Here is a 20077-nt window from a genome sequence, read left to right on the forward strand (position 1 = left end):
CGTCGGCCCTTCGAACATACAAAACACGCGCACACCTGTTCGCATCAAACAGTGATGGCCTGAAACGAAATGCGCACTGGAAGGCATACGCTGCGGTCACCAGGAGTTATTCAACCCAAAAGAGCATATACCTTTTCAGCGGCACAGGGCATTATGAGCCTTGATTGATAAGCGTTCTATCTGACAATGGATGACTTCCAGCACGAGTTAGGGCCAGTGCGCAGAGTTTCCAGCGCTGCGCACTGAGGGTTTACTCGGAAGTGTGTGCTTTCGCGTGACAGCGACGTGCTTAATGTAGCACAACTAATGAATTAGGCTGCCTCGTTTTACGTCACACTCAGTTGACTCACCAAGGTGCCGGGCATTGTTACTAGGTATTTAAAAGGGTTCGCAAGGCATGAGACAAAAACAAATGGTAGAGCTAAGTAAAGCGGGTTAGCGCATTATTCAGCGTGAGCTGATTGGCGTTCGCCGCCAAAATGTGCTGATTGGTATAAAGTTCCGAATCTAGGTCAGCAGCGCAAGATCAGGAGGTATACTTCGCTCTCAATTCCTGCTTTTTCCCAAAGAACGACATGCAGCTGTCCTAAACTTCGGTAGGACCATTCGGCGAAGCACGGTTTACGAACGGATGCGTTCACGAGTTCGAAATTTGGCTTGCACTACCAAGTGCCTGACTGCTATTGATTTGGGACTGAATAGAGGCTTTACAAAAGTTAGCGCCATCTAGTGAAAGAAACAGAAACTGTGCGCGGCGGCCATGTTTTGCTCAGTCCGCCCGCGCCTCCCATCGAGTACGCTGTCAAAGTGCGCCTTCGTAGAACCCGTGCATGCATCGCAAGGTGCATTGGAATGCTCACAAGCGATTGTTTCATTTTTTAACATCACAGCAGTCGCTGTTAGCTCCAAGCTCTATTCGGAATGATGCCAGCATGTTGTTGCGTGCCCTTCTGCAGCCAGCGCACCGTCATAGATGCGCACGGAATCAAGGTATACACAGTATACGCGTGTATGCGACCGTTCGTTTGCAGTCCTAATCGGCTTTACAAGGGTCACTTGCACCATGTAAAGCATTACTGCACGTCCCTCTGACTGGGAGCTAGCTCACAGAATGTGCTATCACCTAAAACAGCAAGGTTAATTGTTTTGCGCGCTATGGAGCCTTGTGAACTTGAAGGATAAACTTATGCTGCGATGGAGGACACGGGAGAAGGAGCAATGCATGTGTAACGAATGCTATTGTGCAATTATGTTCTTTGAAACATTTTGTACGTAGGTTACATTTACCATTGTGTATTTGATTTAAGACACGGGCATGATTACCGAAACTACTTTTTACAGTCGTACGAAATGGCAGTGCTTGGTGCAGAGAGCAATATGGTTGTCTAGTGCGCCCGAGGTGCGTGTTTCATGCTGCAAAAGCAAGTGGCTGCCAAAACCGCGGCGTCTAGAAAAGCAGGAAAAGATGACATCCCACTAGTGCGTTGTAACGTGCTCACGTACAGCCCGTTTCGACCGGTCCACGTCCAGAGCGCGCAGCTCAGGTTTTATACCTGCCAGCGCGGCCGATAAAATAACGAAGCGTGCGCTTCACTTTTGTGTGTTTTCGAGTCACCCGATGGTTCGCTAATTCACAGCTACCTGAAATTCACTGTAATTTTTAAATATGTCGATTTCTTGTTTATTCCCTCTGTCAGAAAGTAAACATTTGAAGCCGTAATCTCATATGAAAGCGCTGACATTGGAAGCTTCGAGGAACTCGGGGGAGGAAGAACTCGGCTGAAACGAAAAGTAATTTGAAAAGTCAACTCACATTACTGCGAAGTGTTTGTGTTTTGTGCAACTGTTCATAAAATCAGATTTATATCATATCGTTGTAGAAAAATTAGGGGGTCACTTAAGCTCCGCTGTTAAATGTATAACGTGATAGTGTCTCTCTCATACACACACACGCACGATGTTTTTTTCTTCGCGTGTTATATTTTAGCTCTTTTATTTATTTATTTATTTATTTATTTATTTATTTATTTATTTATTTATTTATTTATTTATTTATTTATTTATTTATTTATTTATTTATTTATTTATTTATTTATTTTATTTACCAAATACTGCAGGCCCTAACTGGGCCCTAGCAGGAGGGGCGAAAAGAATACAATGCAGTGAAATATGAATTCATCAAAAGTAACATACTACACACAAGTGTAGTATGTTGTATGTTATATGTTATGTATGTTATATTTCTATGTTATGTATGTTATGTTAGATTTCTATCATTTCTTTATTTATTTTTATTTTATTTGACGTTTTATATTTTTATACACCAATACGCATGCGTCAGCAACAATCGGCTTTCCATTCTGAGCAATTTGACACTTTTGAACACATTCTTCAATTATTTCAATTAATCAATATTCTAAATTTTCTTCCTTAGCATCACCAGGCACTGGTTTTTCATTCTGACACCTTTAAACCCTTACTTTCCAATTTTTCCTTTTTTTTCGTTTCTTTATTTCATCAATTGATCAATTAATTACAAAGATTTTATTAACTCGTCATCGCCTATCGCACACCAATCAATATTCAATCACTGGAAGCACAAATTACCACGGCCTTTTTTTTTTTTTTTTTTTTTTTACGCAGCCCCCGATTATTTCCGAGACTAATGCCAACAATTGCGTCGACGGCATGGGAAGGAAAGTGCTAAGCGTCAGTCCAACTTACGTCAAATTACGCATGATCCTTTTATCATAAAATAAAATGCATCCCCGCTCATTTCACCAACCATCTTCCAGTGGGATGAGCGACGGTGATTGCGCAAACCAAGCAAACAAACTCGCGATGATCTCTCATAGGCATTTAAGTAAACAGCAAAGGCGCACAGACAAAAAAAAAAATCTACATTACAGAACTCTGGATACTGTACCTGGATAGGGATGACGCTGCGGATTGCCGAGGAGGGCGGGGGGGGGGGGGGGGGGGGCATGCACGACTCGTAGAGCAATTTGTAACTGCGCAGCCGGTGGGCCCCGCCACGTCTCGGCTTTCAAAATACGCTTCTAGGCGTCTCTAACAGAAACCGCCAGGGACCGAACAGAGGTCCAAGCACAGCACACTAGGTTAAAACGTGAAAAGAGCGAACAGAACGGCGAGCGCTGACGGACCGACACGAAGCGAACGGAGCGAGCAAAATATGGCGGCCAGCGCGGGATCAGGGTGCCGCTCACGGTTGCCAGACGTACTTTTGTAAACCCTCTATTGCGCACGAATGACAGTTGATGATGACGGCGATGTACAGTGCAAAAAAAAAAAAATGGCTGCTTAACGCGTTCAATGTCATGTTGTGGCGTTGAGCTGCCTAATACAGCGGCCAGGTGAGTTTCGCCGTGGGTTCGAATGAAGTTCGCAACCGTATAGTCCATTTCATTATTGGCGGGCACGTGGTGTGTGACGTCATATTTTGATGCACCAGAGTGACCTCAGCGCCTCAGGCGTTCATACCAGACATCTGCCGGCGCGCGAGCTTTCGTTCTGCGCATGAGCGAAAATACTTGTGTAGATGTTTGTGCGAAGGGGGCAAATAAAACCCTTCATTGCAATTGCTTTCTTTTAGGCCTTGTTTAGTGGTAGTTTCAAGCCACATTTGGAGACGAGCTTAGAGGAGAGAACCTAAGTTTATGCGCTATACCGCCGAGCATGCGCAGAAAACAAGATAGCGCGCCGGTGAGCGTTAATTGTTGGGACTTCATTGCCTTCGTATATCAATGGTTTACCCATGATAGCCCCGTAAACATAAATAAATGCATCTCAGGCTGCAAAAAGACAAATTTTGCTTCGGAGCGATGGTAACGTCGTGGTATATAGTGATGCGGTCTAAAGAAGGGTATACTAACCCGGCGGTTTTTGCACGCTCCGAAATTACAAAATATTGTTTTAATAAAAAAGAATCTTCCCGACATATATCTTTCTCTCCGCGATTAACAAAAGTGATACTGAGTAACTATGGCGACGTAACTGAAGACAACCCAAACGTTCCTTCCAGATACGGAAAAGCCCAAGATTTCTTGCCCCTCAAGCATCAATATGCCGACGGAACCACATTTGCCGTCCGCCTTGGTTCACTGGCAGCGACCGAAGTACCAAGACAACGTTGTCGGAAGCAGACTGCTGCTGCAACAGGTGCCCGAAGGTCTCAAATCACCACATCGATTTGCAATAGGATCGCATTCGATTCGATTCAGGGTGGTGGACGCGGCCATGCTGGAATCAACGTGCGATTTCACCATCACAGTGAACGGTGAGTTTGGTTGAACGGACGCCGCCGGATGTCCAATGTAATTCTCTGTATGACTTCTGACTAGCGACAGCGTTTCACTCGCTCTCAGCTTTAAAAGGTTGAAAAATGGGAATTTATCGTGGGCGTTAAGACAAGAGAGGAAACAAACTCAAGCAGCGAGTTGAGAATGTGCATGCTTCGGACTCTTTTTTGAGCGAACGGGCATTTTCGCAATTTCATACCGATTGAAATGCACCTGAGGTAGCTTCAATAAGGTCCCACGACGTGAGTTAACCATTAGAATGTCAAAGCCAATGATTTACTGAAGCAGGGTAGAACAACTGTAACCGAAGTGCTAAGGTCACGGGCTCGCTTCTCGTCTAGGGTGCGATTTCTACCTGCTGCAATTAATACACCTGCAACCAGGGTAACAAAAAAGGAAACAACTAAGCTTACTCCACTTCAGGATACAAATACTATTTTATCGACCACTGACTACTTTGGTTTGTATATTTATCCATTCCTATGAGCAGTTCCCACTTCTCAGAACATTTACTTTTGACTGCAAGTTGGCCACTTCAGTAATGAAAATGCTAACTGGTTAGCGCTCCACAATCAACAGAAGAGGTTAAAACCAGCGCAACACGAGCGTGGCAGAAAATAGAATGCACGCCACGATTTTTACACTACAAGCCGCGAAGACGAACAAACCAGAGCCGATTAATCATCGACAGCTCCTACGCTTAATGAGCGGTATAAATCGTGTAATATTTTAAGCGTCCTGCGAACACTTAGTGCATTGTTTATCATCCAGACCAGGAGAAGCCCAAGGTCATCTTCTGCCCGGACGCCATAAGACGTGAGACAACCGAGGATGACATTGTGGTTACATGGGAGGAGCCGCGCTTTGAAGACAACTCCGGAGAGGTGGAAGTGACCCAACAGGTAAGGATACTTCCTTTTATCCAATGTCCCACAAAAGTCAAGCTTAACTCAGTCCCTTACCGACCTACCCAAACATCTGGCTAGCAAAACGACTCTACAGATCCCTGTCGCATTAAAAGAGACAGCGGTAGTCATAAGCGCTTCAGATAAGCCTTCAATAGCGCAGGACTTGCCCGTCTCTTGTGCGTCCAAGCTTATCTGGCTTTCCCCGGACAGAATGGCTTATTACTGATCACATCAGTAGCAATGTTGCTGGTAAATATTTGCACCAACCACGAAAGATAGTCATTCCTGCAATCATTACGGGCCACATTAATAGTCTGCATACATTATCGCTGGTCTCGGCTCATCAATCACGATACTCGCGCAATATATTAAAAGGTCAGCCAAAACTGAAATGTCAGCGCAAAATGCAAACACATTAACTGCTAGAGAGGAAGCAAAGGCTGGTTTGATTAAAGCTTATAAAAAGATCTCTTCTTTTGTTCGAAGGGAAATTAACCTGAGCTAACAGTGAACATCCAACAGTTAATATATTATTTTACTGTTCATGTTTCAGTTGTCTCGTTCGCATTTCTTCTCTTTGTGATAGTATATACACTTGCGTGCGCGCGTGTTGAGAGAGAGAGAGAGAGAGAGAGAGAGAGAGAGAGCGAATAGCTTTATTAGAACATGCAGCCCAGTATATGCGGGTTGACATGCGCATGTAGGATGATTGGCGAGCCCTCTATTACACGACATTGTTTCTTCCTTCGATTGTCTACTTTTACTACAAAAGTCAAAGGTGTTAGCAATTCTATTCTATGCCATTAGAGGAAAAAAAGAAAGTGAGAAAGCAAGTGCGATGTAAACGCCCATTGCCGTGGCTCGCGTTACGCGCTGCCAGTAACGATATTTTCCGGCGCGTCGCCAGCAATGATCATGAGTTATGATGATCCTCCGAGAGGATAGGTGAAGGACGAGCCGACTCTTCATAGGGAGCCGCCAGAGAGCGCCGGTCATTGGCTAAACAAGGGTAGTCCTAAACAAGACACTAGATGAACATTTTTATTACGCCATCTTTAATTACCGTGTCAAAATCATTCAAATAACGACTTACAAATTATGCGTTTACAGTGCTATAAGTGTGAGTCTTATGGGGGGTGCAGTCTGTAAATATATATATATATATATATATATATATATAGATTGTAGCTACACTGCGGTAGGTTTTCAAGACCTGAGGGGACCGCAGCTACGTCGTGAAGAGGCGTAGATACGGTCTCCTCATAAAAAAATCAGCCTGCCATGACATTTGAATTCACCCCTATGCCACGTGCAGGAGGTGCCAACTCGTGTCGCTCCTTTTATATGGGAGGGTGATATCAGAATCAGCCTGACAGAACGGTTTGCATTCTTAATTGTTACCCCTACGACACGCAGGCACGTCGATACGTCTTGGCTGAAGCGTGACTTTATATGTAGGCTGGTAGCTTACGCTCTCGCGTCATAATGTAGCACCTTACACAGATAGGGCGTGATAGGGGAATAATGTAGCAGCCATAAGAAGCTTCCGCCGTTGCTTTCGAAATTCAGCTAGGGTTAACGAGAGCTAAACCACAACTAATGTTTTTTTTTTTTTTTTTTCATGTATTATGACGGGTCAGAGAGCGGTAACTTTTCGCAGTTTCGTGGATTTTCGCTCAATTCATGCTGACGTGAATACTCGAGGAGCAGCTCTTGATGAATGCATAATTGTGGCAACTAATCAGTAATAACGATATTCAAATGCGGACTGTGCAATACGGCAATGTTTACGCTGATGGAGTCGTTGTTGTACCACTCATTGTACTAGCATAATTGCGATGTTTAATTTTCTGCAACAAAAAAAAAAAAGATGCTCCAAATTTTATGTTCTTGTTTTCTTCCTATGTTCAATTTCAGGGTCCCCGTTCGGGATCCAAGTTCGGGCACGGAAGTCACAAGATCACCTACACCGCTTGGGACGAGTCTAGAAATTACGCTACCTGCATTTTCCGCGTGACGGTGTCAAGTGAGTCGTGGGTGGGCCACTGCATACTTAACGTCGACAAATGGCGAAAAACACTCAACCTTTACAGTGAGAGAAACACGACTGAGAACTCGCCGAAGGTGACCAGAATGCGGAAGGATGAGCTGTGTAGCCATTTCAGCATTAACCACTGAGCAGGCGAACAGTATTCAGAAAAAAAAAAAGCCAAAATTTCATCGTGCCAATACTTTGATACAGCCACGGCTATACTGTACTCGCGAAAAACACTTTGTGGCTCGACAACGAAGGCTAGGCAGGGAAGGGAAGGGAAAATTGACTGGTTTTTGTCTCTATACCGAGGAGAATGGGCTACCTCATTCAGTTCAGTTCAGTTCAGTCGTGTCCGACTCTTCGTGACCCTATGGACTATGTCACGCCACGCTTTCCGGTCTCTCACTATCTTCCTACCATCACATAGCTTCATCTGCAGTGCCTCGAGGATGCCATCTAACCATCGCGTTCGCTGCCTACCCCTTCTACGGCGACCCTCAACCTTTCCCAACATCAAATCTTTCTCCAGCGACTCCTCTCTTCTCATCAGATGACCAAAGTAGCTGAGCTTTAACTTTAGAATTTGACCCTCCAATGAGCAGTGATGGTTTATGGTCGACAATATCGACTGATTTGATCTTCTGGCAGTCCAAGGAACTCTCAAGAGTCTCAAGAGAACCTCATTCAACTCCTCCTTTAATTCTCTGCCCGTCCACTCCGAACAATAACAGTGACGGCATGGTGATAAAGGCGTCTCTCCTTCCCTTTCCTGTGCGCAAGTACAGAAACGGATTACATGCGCAGATTGTACATTCACAATCTGCCAGAAATATGATCAAGGAGCCGTCGTTGCCAATGGCACGCGTTCTTGCTTAATCTAAGCCAATGTCAATAAATGTTTTTATCATCATCATCAGTGCAGAGCCGGCTCGTGAACGCAGTCAAATGTGCAGTGCGTCACCCGAGATTGCGACAAAGCTGGCACTAGCGCGGGGCTCTCATAGACCCGCCGGCAATTAAATCCTTCTTCGCCTTTAGTCCCATTCAAACGTTCTTCGAATTGCAATCCTGTGGCAGCTTGAACATTCCAGGGGCTTTCTAAGGACGCCTGCCATTAATGTTTAAGACAGGCTTTGTGATATATGAAGACGGCTTCTACGGCACTATGGTACCAGCGTTGGCGGATATCGGAAAACAGGAGATTAATATTTATTAAGCTGGTTATCTGATTTCTGATAACTGACTTTTCAACTATCGCAGTCGGAAATATAGTTGCGTTTGGAGATTTGTGTTTGTCCACTAAGGACGGCTAAATCAGTTTTTGTAATTAAAAAAGAAAACACGATTATCCTCGACGCTGTCACTTAACAAATTTTGGCTGTCTCCCACCAAAAAAACGCGCCCTTTCGAAAAGCCCGCGCTCTAAGCTCCGCCCTCCAGCGACGTCAATCAATGACGCAAGTGCTACGTCAATGCCTGAGTAGCAGCGGCATGGCCGGACTGCCGCATTCAGTCCGCCCGTGGCAGTGCTCGCTAGGGAGCAGGCTCCCTAGTGCTCGCTGTCTCATGCTGCCCAGGACTCGCAGCAGCGCAGGGCAGAGGAGGAAACGTGGCACGCAGCATTGACTGACGACGCCAGCGCGTTGCGTAGTGCGCGGGTTTTTCTAGAGCGCGTTTTTTGGTGCGATATGGCCAAAATTTCCTGGGCCACAGAGCCGAGGATAGTCTCGTTTTTGACGTTGTAAAAGCTGACGTGGCTGCTATAGTGGCCGACTACAGGTCTCTAATTGCAAGTAGGCGCCTCACTGTGGTAGGCGAAAGTTATTTATCGGGTATCAGTTAACCATTACAAGTTAATATTATTCCCCTGTTTTCTGATGTCCACCAGAACTGATACACTAGTACCACAGAAGCGTTTCATAACTCCGGAGTTTATTTGTGCTGTTATTACCTACAGCAAGCTTCCTTGAAACATCTGGCATCACGTCAAATTTATGTGGATACCAGCCGTTTTTAGTGAGTTGTTTTTTTCTCGTGTAGCAACATTCTTCTCAATATCATGCACGAAACTGATATGAAATTCGCTTTCAGAGGTGGATTCGGTGCACTTGCCGCGAGAGTGGCCTGAGAGGTTGTCGTAGAGTATTAGCTTCTGAGTATGTGTCCTTGCGATAAGATTAACCCATGAACTTCTTGAAAGTTAGTTTCTGAGTCTCATCGCCACCGTCTCGTCTTTTCGCCCGTGCCACGCTTCTTAAAACACCTTTACCTGGACAAATGCATTCTTGATACGAATGCGAGCCCTGCTCTGACAGGTTCATATCTCCCACTACTATTTTAAAAGATATTCTGCCTACAGGGTGGTGGTGGAAACATTTATTACCAATATTAGAGAGGGCGAGGGCGGAGCCCCTTATAAGGAACTTGGGAGTACTTACATCGTAGGGAGCGCCCCCTTACAAAGCAAAGGAGAGCCCTCGTGGGAATATTCTTGGGAAACTGCTAGTGATGATCTTGCGCTGGTGCCGATCGGAGGTAATGGTGAGCAGGTGCTTCCAGGGCCCCCTCTGGCGCAAGAGGATGTGGGAATGAGGGGCAGGTGAGTAGCGTGTGCAAAAGTCACAAGATTTGTCTTAAAGCTTGCAGGAAGATGGAAATTGATAGTGTAAACAGGAATAGAGAAGGATGGGGCATGGGGCTGTGCTTGTTTGTAGCCTGCGCCAACGGACTGCTTGTATTATTGTGAGGGTCGGGCAGGGGGTGCGTATGCTCCCCTGTTTTTGCGGTAGTACGTAATGATGTCATGAACTGAGGACCGCAGGCACTCACCAGCATCTGAGGAAAGCCGTTCCTCCCCAGGTCGAAAAGTGAGACCTCGGGCCAAGGAGTGAGCTTCCTCGTTAACAAGATAACACAGTGTCTCATTTCTGGCGTGACAAGAGGAAGGACAATGTGCCTGACAAATAAATCCCGTCCCTGACAACACTGGCACACCTCTCTGAACGAATACAACTCAGAACTTGTTAGCAAGTGTATTAAAAGTATTCGTCGTGAAAAGAGTTCGGCATCACTGGTATGCGTGGTTTTCCTTGTGCCGAAAAATCGTGCGCTGTATACAAATAATGCGACTGTACTATACGGTTTGCTTAAAAATGCTAAGCAAACTGACAACAACTTAACAACTCTGCGCAATGAGTACTGGTATACCAGCGATCTGTCTCCGGATGATGAGGTTCTGCAATCGGAGCCGCTGGTAGAACAGTGATTTTCTAATCCTTAACTGCACTAGCGCTCTCGTAGTGGCTGATGTCTGAAAGAGTTGGATGAGGTTTCTAATTGAAAGATTTATACGCTTTTCGCATAGGGCCCATGGCCATAAAACATAGAAGTTCCCTGATGAGGCAAACATTTTTCACAGTATCCTGGTTTTACTTCCGTGTGTGACACAAAGGTGTTGTTACCTCTCCCGGCCCGCAGAGAGTGAGTGCCCGTTCTACCCGGCGCCGCTGAATGGTGCCCTGTCGTGTGACCATTGGATGCATGGTCAATTCTGCCAGCCGCTCTGCAACGACCAGTTCGACTTCCTCGAGGAACCGGCCGACATGTACATCTGCGCCAAGGACCGGCGCTGGTACACCGAACCCGACGGGAAGCCGGTGCCATGGCCGGACTGCGCACGTGCGGTTTATCTCTTACTCAAGTGAACTGCGCACCTCCTCTGTGATGATGCGAAATTAGGGTTTTAAAAATATTTGCTCAGTTCTTTTTTACTCCGTTTTATGACTTCTCTGTCCTTTTTAAGCGAGGAACGTGACGACGTATATTCTCCCAGTTCACTTCTCAAGACAGGTTCGGTTTGGTTTATGGGGTTTAAATTAGCAACTCTATAAAAGACGCCGTAGGGGAGGGCTCTGAAAATTTCGACAATATGTTGTTTTTTTTTTTTTTTTTTTTTTTTAAGGGCAGTTCCGGTGGCTTTTTTCATCATTTGAGTTTCTGATTGCATTACATTCCTCGGCGTGTCTCGACTCCAGCAGAAAAAAAGAAAAAAAAAAAGACCGTTTTTCCAAATTCCAAGCAGAAGTATATATAAAAATGAAAAAAAAAAAGCGAAGCTAAATAGAAACTGTTTGCATGTCCAGAAATGACGTTCCAGATGAAGAAACGGTGACGTCCCATACAGTATTGAAAAAACACTCGCAAACGCGTTGGATGGTGAAAATAAAGTACGAAAATCATGAAGCACTACGTAAAATGTCTGCGGTAGCCTAATACATGGTGAAAACAGCGTGGGCAAACGAGACGAAGAAAGACACAACACAAGCGCTTTGGCTCGTTTTCCCGCGCTGTTTTTACCATGAATCGATACTAACTCGCCCAAATCGCAGTCTTAATTAAGTAGCCTAATACAGGCCTTGAAATGTAATGATCCCGCCGGGAGTGTACAGTAAAGCGGGTATAATGTTTGTGACGTCACAAGCACAGTGTTGCCCACAGAAAAGGGTAAAATGAAGGCACGAAGTCTGCACATTTTAAAATCGTGTTGCAAAGTTGCGTGTTAATGAATTTTTGCATGACGCCCAAGTTTTCTAGAATGCGCCAGGGTGAAGAGGAAAACCTACAGTAAAATTTTTACCAGAATATTCGAATGTGAAAAAACCTCCAGAACTGCCCTTTAACGGGCACTGACATCGCACGGGACACGGACGCCTGGCTTTTCGTCTCCATCAAAAAGCAACCGCCAAGGCCGTGATTCGATCCTGCATCCTTGGGTACAAAAGTCGAGCACCCTTACCACTGCGCCACCTACGCGGGAAGTTCTCAAGATAGCTTACCACACAATGAACAACGAAAACTGGCAAGTGGTCAGCATAACGTGACTGCAACATGACTAACTTCGGTTCAAGAAGGTCAGCCAAGCATTCCGCACCACAGAAAACCATGCAGATATTCTTGAACGCCTATAGTAGCGTTTTTGTTTTAATATTATTCCACGCAGCGTTTGGACGCTGCCTCTTGTTCAGAGCCCATACCGGTGAATCCAACCCTTTTCACCAGCCACACATAAAACAGGAATTTGGTTTGGTTGGTCTCGTTTGGTTTGTGGTATTTATATGTCCCAAAGCAACTCAGGCTATTAAAGACGCCGTAGTGGAAGGCTCCGGAAATTTCGACCTACTGGAGCTCTTTAACGGGCACTGGCAACGCACTGCTTCCTCATGTTTCGAAGCGATTAGCAAGGATAGTTTCACTTTGAGCGTTTTGCACCGTGCTGGATAGGCACCGAGCAAAAAAGGGCAGCATTTTCTTATACCTACGGTGAAAACTCTCTCTTAGACTGCGCGCTATTTCCGATTTCAAGCATCCTCGCTATTGGATACTCTACAATATGGCTTTCTTCGTTCAAGAGTTCATTAACAGTCTGTTTGCGGCCTGCCACTATTTAAAGGGGATGACGCCGAGGCTGATCTTCAATCCACAAATCCTTAATAAGTTTCATTCACCTTCTGACACCGCTCGAGTTCACATCACTATGTGCATGCTAAAACGTGTGATGAGTTTCGGTAGCTGGAATTTCGGTCTGACAGTGTGTTACTGTAATTAAGTTATGGATTACTATAACACCTGTGATACCGATAAATTATGATATGCTTAGCAATGTCATAAGACCACTAATGAGCGCACGGAAGACAGCGCAACGTACTATCAAACGCTAGTTCTTGTCTTGCAGACTTACGCGCAACTATGACCTTTGAAGCTGTTCCTCCAACGCGCCGCACTATAGGTATACCTTCGAAACCTTGCAACGGTCAAGACGATTTGAATTACAGTTCCGCTAAATTTTTCCCCATGCTGTCTGCAGAATTCGTTCATTCTTTTCTCACGGCTTACGTTTCTTTCCCGCTCCAGCGAGGTCGTCACCGACGGAGGCCAGAAAGAAGTACCACGCATTTTATTACGCGGGTGACTGCCGTGACCCCGAGGTCCAGAACATTATCAAGAGGTCATTCCAAGTCAACTTCGACTACGTCCGGACAAGGTTGACCGTGTGCCAAGACGGGAACGACTGCCAGTTAAAGCATGTGAACGTCAGATGCGGAGATATGGCAAAGGAGGTGCCCGGAATGAGACGTGCAAAGAGGAGTACAGGGCTCAGCTCCGCCTTCACAGCTGGATTGGACGCCGAAGTCGTTTTAGAACTCGGCGTAAGTGCTGCGGCGTTATTGGCGACCCAGCGCGACGCCAAATGATTTATTGTCACAGTTCTCGGTGTTTGAGTGGCAGGTTTTTGCCGTGTTTGCGAATTGCGTGGAGTGCGTAATAGTGCTTGCATTATCTATAGTCGCGCATATGGAGTTGGCATTCCCCGACAACGCCCATAGTTTACTGTGATATGTGACTACCACAGTCAGTAACGCACTGGAAAAGTGGTTTGAAATAAATGATTAATTACTCGCAAGCATCCGCCAAAACCGCCATATCATGGTATCAGTTTGATGATAGTAAATTATTAGGCCGCAGCTTGGCTAAAGAACACCGCGACCCAAAGTGTTTCGCTGTGCTCGAGGTGCAGTCAAAGACCGATTTAACCAGCACCAGATCAATAGAAAGATTGTACCCGCTGTCGATGAGTACCCGGTGGCGCTGAGGATCGAATTCCCTCCACTTTCAACGTATGAAGCAGCTGCTTAAATCAATATGCCACCCCTGCTTAGAGCTTCAAAATTTCTCCACAAATTTACTATAATTTAACTGCATTTTGAAGGTTTAGGGGCTCACCTTAAAATCACTATAGATAGAGTGTGGTATGGTTTCGTTTAACGTCCCAATGCCACACTGGGTTTGTAACAGCCAAAAAAAAAAAAAATGACAGAAATGTAACTTCTCAGTTTCTTTCAAGTTTAAATCGTGAAGAGCAAGAAGTGTGTCGCGACGTCAGAAAGTGCCCAACAGCCCATACATGCAAAAACCTGTTGATCACAAAGACCTCCTAGCAAGTGGTCGGGGGTGAGCCAATCTTTGACGTCAGTACAGTTCTATATGAACCAGTTGGAGGTTGTTACTTTGAGCATCATGTCGACCCTCTTCGTTCGGCTTTCCCTGTATATTGCGAGGACTGATCGCGCATGATTATTACCGTTAAATTGAGTATTCTGAAAATCGCTCCACACACACACACACATGTTGTGGACCTATAGAGGACTGTTCATATTCTTCCGTGCTATTTCAGTTAATGTTTCAGGAAGGTAACTCAAATACACCGACTGCGGCTTATCCAAGTAAACGCCATTTGAGGCATCTACGTAAGGCAGCAAAGTTTTGCTCCTAGATTTTCCAGCTCTCCGGATGCGAATTTCACAGGAACGTCTCAGCCATAGCTCGTTTGCACAGAGCACTTACGGCATTTATCGGACATTAAGTAGTCGATAAAAAACGTCGGGAAAATGAGGGACTTATTGTGTGATACATGCAACAAGCCAACGGCCAGTGCCACAAAAGAAAACAGATATTTTTAGTGTTGATCAATATTAAATAATAATAATACAATCATGGGGATAATTGCTTAGAAAGTAGAAACGATCACCTACCTCCGGTGGGATTAGAAACCACGATCCCCGAATTTTGCTTCCCAATTGAGCTACGGCAACGGCTGTTCAGTCTTCTACTTTGTTGGGTATTTATGCTGCATGTATCCTATCCATAGAACGTTTGCCATTGGCCCCCTTCGTCCATAGCGGTGAATGCCGATCGTCCAACGTTACCGCAAGTGTCATGTGAAACGGGACCTCGTGAGAAGCACACGAATGACAAGGCTGCCAGATTCAAGGCCCTCGTTAGGGTGATCAGCACGCAAATTTAGGGAAATGAAGGACTCGTTATGAGATGTCTATATATGAAGCCAATGGTCACTAAGAAGAAAAGAATAAGGAATTCTTTTTGTTAGAGAGCCAGGGTTATCGCACTGCTCACAGCTTTGTCTCAGATCACGTTTCACTCGACACTCGTGGTAAATAAGGAAGTTCCACGTCCGCCGCTGAGTACGATGAGGGTGGTGCTGGTGGACATTCTCGAGGACAGGTTACATGCAACGTAAACGCCTAAGAAATCAGAATATTGGCAGCATTCGACTAGCTGAGTTCGTAACAGCACCGGACGCGGAGTTCAGAAGTCGTAGGTTTCGATCCCTGCGGCGGCATGTGGTTGATATTTTCGCAATAGCCTATAAAGCTGGTTCGTTCGAAAAGGCCCCTTCGTCGCCGTTCCTGTCGGCGTACACTTGAATTAAACAAAAAACATTTAAAAAAAATTTGCGCCAGCATACGGCAACCACTCGAACTAATCGACACTTGATACGCTGTTGCCAAGACAGATGGCGCCCCGCGTTGTAAGCTTGAAAGCGGTTTATGTAGTGCAAAGTGTGCGTCTACGTCGAATGCTTAATTCAGAACCAAGGTTCACAACATGCACCTCAAATGTACACAGGTCCCTGTCGCGTCATACCCTCAAGGCGGAGCTTGAGCGCCCCCTTAATTTTCCCCTTGCTCTGTAACCTATTTTCTTTAATATTACATTATTAATTCACATTCATTAACACCAAGAAAATCTACTATGTTTTCTTTCGTGTCAGCGGCTGTTGGCTCTCTCCATATGTATTAGACAGTCGAGGAACAAGCGACTCCACCAGCGAGTAATGTGTGGGTGCCTGGTCGTAGGCTAATGGAACCGCTGCCATCGGCAACGACACGGAGGAGTTGGCTGCTGCCATGGACGAAATTGTGAACAGCATAGGCGAGATCTCACCGTCCGTCCTTGAGCAACTGAACGGTGAAGAGAACACTACCGTGCTGATGGACCTCATCGAGTCTTCTGCCGAAGACCTGGTCATCGTCTGCGCGGAAGGGGAGACAATAAGCGGACAAGGATGTGGTAAGTTCGCCCTTCTCATCAGGAAGCGGTGGTTGGGCTAATGTCTTCTCACTATATGCCATTGCAGGATATGAATGCCCCCAAACACAGCAGGTTGAAAGCTAAATACGGCATGTTTCAACTGTTGTTATCATGATGTTTTTATATTTTTAATTCACCTCGTCCCCCTCCTATATTTACATTCTGAGAAATTCTTAGTGTGCTTTTGTCTTCTTGGACCATTACCAGTGCCCATGACATATTGTGCAGGTAGCCAAACTTAAGCTGCGTCAAATGCGTGATGCGGGAGAAACGCATCAGCCTCCAAGCACTCAGATACCTACGCACGTCTCAAAGTTAAGCTAAGGTGCAATGCCTTATAGTCGGCTTGATTAGCCTTTAGATGTGAATGTACTACAAAATTTAATATATTGTTACAGGGTAGTTCCGCTTGAGATTTTTTTCGATTTACATTTTTTTTTATAGAGTGCACTTTTATGGCGTACGGATACATTAGTTACGAGTATATCCCCTCATTTTTGCCTAACTCTAGCGAACATAATCGGTTATTGCTGCTTTTAGACGCTTTCGAGTTCCTATCGGCATCTATTTTGACTCTTAATCTGTTTTTTTTTTCTGTAATTTTTGTAATTAATACCTAGATTCATACCTTTTCCAAATTTCCCGTACATAGCCAAGTGTCCCAGAGGAACGTTCCACGACCGAAGTCTGGGTGTGTGTTCACCGTGTCCCATGGGCAGCTACCAGGACCAGGAAGGCACCGTGTCTTGCAAACCGTGTCCTCAGGGCGCTGCCACCGCGGCTCCCAAAAGCACCAGCGTTGACGACTGCCAGAGTAAGCAGCTATACCCTCCCGCCCTACTCTTTTCGTCCATCAAGGAGGACTTGGTAACAGCGCAACTGAGCAAGCTGTGAAAGCAGGCGCATGACTTACAGCCTGTTGTAGATAAAAGAGAACAGAAGCGGAGCGGGCTGTTGCAAACTGCAGCTCCAGATTAAGCACTTGGTTTTAGTTTCAGGTTGCAAATGTGGTTAACGTGACAGCGTTAGTAACTTCATGTCGGAAAAAATATGTCTAACGGTGTGGGCGTCGAGTTTGAAGGCTCACAACCTCCGAAGATCACGACCGTGGCTCTGGCAAGTTGCTGATGGCAGGTGTCATGGACGGGCACGATCAGGTGGCGAATTGTGAGACGTCACGAGGCCAGATGACATGGTCGAGCTGAAATGAGCTACCAAGTTGAGTAGCGCATTCATATATGGAATGGTGAGATGGGTATCGACCTGTTCGGGGCCCTTGGATATCGTATCAAGCAAGGTACCTAGGTCACGCAGACACATTCGTACGACTTGCTTCATAGTGGGCTTCATAGTGGGCTTTATGTGTGCATGAGTGACCTTTCATATGACTTGACATCTTAAGACTGTAACATAATGGGTGTGTGAGTTAGGCAACAGAGGCTGAAATTAACATGGAATTGATTGGACAAGTAGAAAAGTGCACGTACGCAAAAGCAAATCAGCAAGGAGTAGCTGCAGATGGAGCCAATAAGGTTTTCGTGCCATGTCCTTAAAGGCAAAGCTTAATGTCCCCCAAATATTTACCATGTGAGTGTTTGACCCAGCCTGGTCTAGCAGGCTTCCTCTGAGGCACATTTGTATTTCAGCGCTACGGGTGCTATCAAATTTTACAATGTTCAGTGCCAGCACAGGTGCATCTGTGCGCGAAACAAGCACAAGTAGAGAGCAACGGTAGATTTCTCTATGCACGCGTATAACTGTGCGGGTAGACAAATTTAAGCGGACGCAGGAGACAGCCCAACATGAGTCCGAACATCACGAGAACTGACATTTGCGTATTTCACCGACTTCTAGGCACGAACATATACAGCCCTATTGCAAATGATAAGGTTATAGACCTTGCGAAATAAAGCCGAGAGACATTGATGCTAGAGTCAAATGAAGTTGAAATTTCCCATACTACATTTTCCCGTTTTAGAAACTTTATTTTCGTTCGATTAGTATCAGTGGCGCTATTATGGTTAGGAAGGATGAAACGCGACCCGCTTTTCGAGCTAGTTTGGATTAGTTCAACTTACAGTTCCGTTTCACTTATGCTACTCCACAATTTTTTTCCGCTGCGCAGTGGTTTGTTCTCCAGGTACCTTCTCCAAGAACGGTCTGGAGACGTGCCGGGCGTGTCCCCTGGGGACGTACCAGGACGAGCGACAGCAGACTCGCTGCAAGCGATGCCCAGCGGGTTCCACGACTGAGGCTTTTGGGAGTTCTCGAGTGATCGACTGCAAGAGTCAGTGCCAACTCAGTTCCATTTGCTCGCACCTGAACCTCACGAATATTGAATCTTCATTCCAACCCTGTTTTGGGCGCTGCCTGAGATATTCTTTCAGTTAAAGTCGTGTCCTCAATGAGGCTATTAATCCCATCCTTAAGATTAACACCCGAACAACTTTACATATTCTAAATTACATATGTGGCATGCTCTACAGCCGTTTTCAAAATGAGCTTTTTCCTATTTTTACGCTTTACTTACATTAAATGACACTTATTCACTCACGTCAGCATCATATGCGAGCGTTGGCTACACCTTTAACCTTACCCAGTGACGGAAAGTCAGAAGAGCCTCACTAGTCCAGAAATGTTACTTACATAGGAAATTCAATGTACGTTTGTTTTAGAGTGAATAAAATTTTACTGGGGCGATGGAACGACAAATGCTTGCAGTGGGTCTTTTTATTATAACCGAGTGAAGCCGAATTCGTATTATCTTCTCAATCCGCTTAATAATGTTGCACGGCTGAGGCGTTTTAATGATCGCAGATAGCTCCTGCTGTCTTTCATTTCTGTTCTCGCCTCACCAGCTCCTTCATTTCAGAGTAAAGTTTTATTTCCCTCCGACATGCTTTCCTCGCAGGATACTGCGCTCCAGGCTCGTTCTCCGACACCGGGCTAGAGCCATGCATTCCCTGCAAAGTGGGCACCTACCAGGAGCTCAGCGGCCAGAAATCTTGTGCCGAATGCCCTGCTCCCACGACCACCCTGCACGAGGGATCCAATTCAAGCTTCGAATGCGTTGGTAAGGTGAAAAACTGTGTATCAGCACAGCCTAGACAACGTGTTGGAAGGAAACTTGAAGAATTCTAAAAGAAAGTGGTATTGTAAGCCTGCTACAATATATATATATATATATATATATATATATATATATATATATATATATATATATATATATATATATATATATATATATATATATATATATATTGTTTCAAAAAATTCTTTCGGGAACCGGAAATATCTGTAAGAAGAGGTAAGGGCGCACGAACGTAAACTATGGTTTATTTGCGACGTTTCGGCCGGGGCCCGGCATTTGTCAAGGAATGCGAAAAGCAGCCTACGAAATGCGAAGTGCGAAAAGCAGCCTAGGCTGCTGCTTTTCGCATTTCTTGACGAAGGCCGGGCCCCGGCCGAAACGTCGCACATAAATCATTGTTTTCGTTCGTGCGCCCTTTTTTCTTCTCTCTCTCTCTCTCTCTCTCTCTCACACACACACACACACACACACACACGCACACACGCACACACACACACACACACACACACACGCACACACACACACACACACACACACACGCACACACGCACACACACACACACACACACACACACACACACACACACACACACACACACACACACACACACGCGCACAGACGCGTACCTTATAATGTTTAAAGGCTGTGGACTCCACTTTCTTTTCGGTACGCCCCATTAGACTACTCTCACTGAGTCTTATTGGCCACTTTCCCTTCTCCTCTCCACATTACACTTAGATGACGTCACAAAACACAAAAAGGGCAGGTTTAGCG

At 45.4% G+C, this 20077-nt stretch overlaps 1 protein-coding gene across 1 annotated transcript in view; it reads left to right on the forward strand.

Moving 5' to 3' along the window:
* The window catches only part of LOC146191566 (sushi, von Willebrand factor type A, EGF and pentraxin domain-containing protein 1-like), a 78436-nt gene that overhangs the window by 55858 nt on the left and 2501 nt on the right, over positions 1 to 20077 (forward strand). The window contains exons 10-18 of the mRNA XM_084602073.1: positions 4043 to 4297; positions 5091 to 5221; positions 7145 to 7253; positions 10740 to 10940; positions 13173 to 13468; positions 15977 to 16190; positions 16864 to 17025; positions 18337 to 18498; positions 19123 to 19284. Coding sequence (XP_084458199.1) covers positions 4043 to 4297; positions 5091 to 5221; positions 7145 to 7253; positions 10740 to 10940; positions 13173 to 13468; positions 15977 to 16190; positions 16864 to 17025; positions 18337 to 18498; positions 19123 to 19284 — 1692 coding nt within the window. The remainder of the gene's footprint in view (positions 1 to 4042; positions 4298 to 5090; positions 5222 to 7144; positions 7254 to 10739; positions 10941 to 13172; positions 13469 to 15976; positions 16191 to 16863; positions 17026 to 18336; positions 18499 to 19122; positions 19285 to 20077) is intronic.

This window comes from Amblyomma maculatum, chromosome 4 (genome assembly GCF_055883805.1).
Source record: "Amblyomma maculatum isolate TAMU_Amacu chromosome 4, ASM5588380v1, whole genome shotgun sequence".
In the NCBI taxonomy this organism is placed as follows: Eukaryota; Metazoa; Arthropoda; class Arachnida; order Ixodida; family Ixodidae; genus Amblyomma; species Amblyomma maculatum.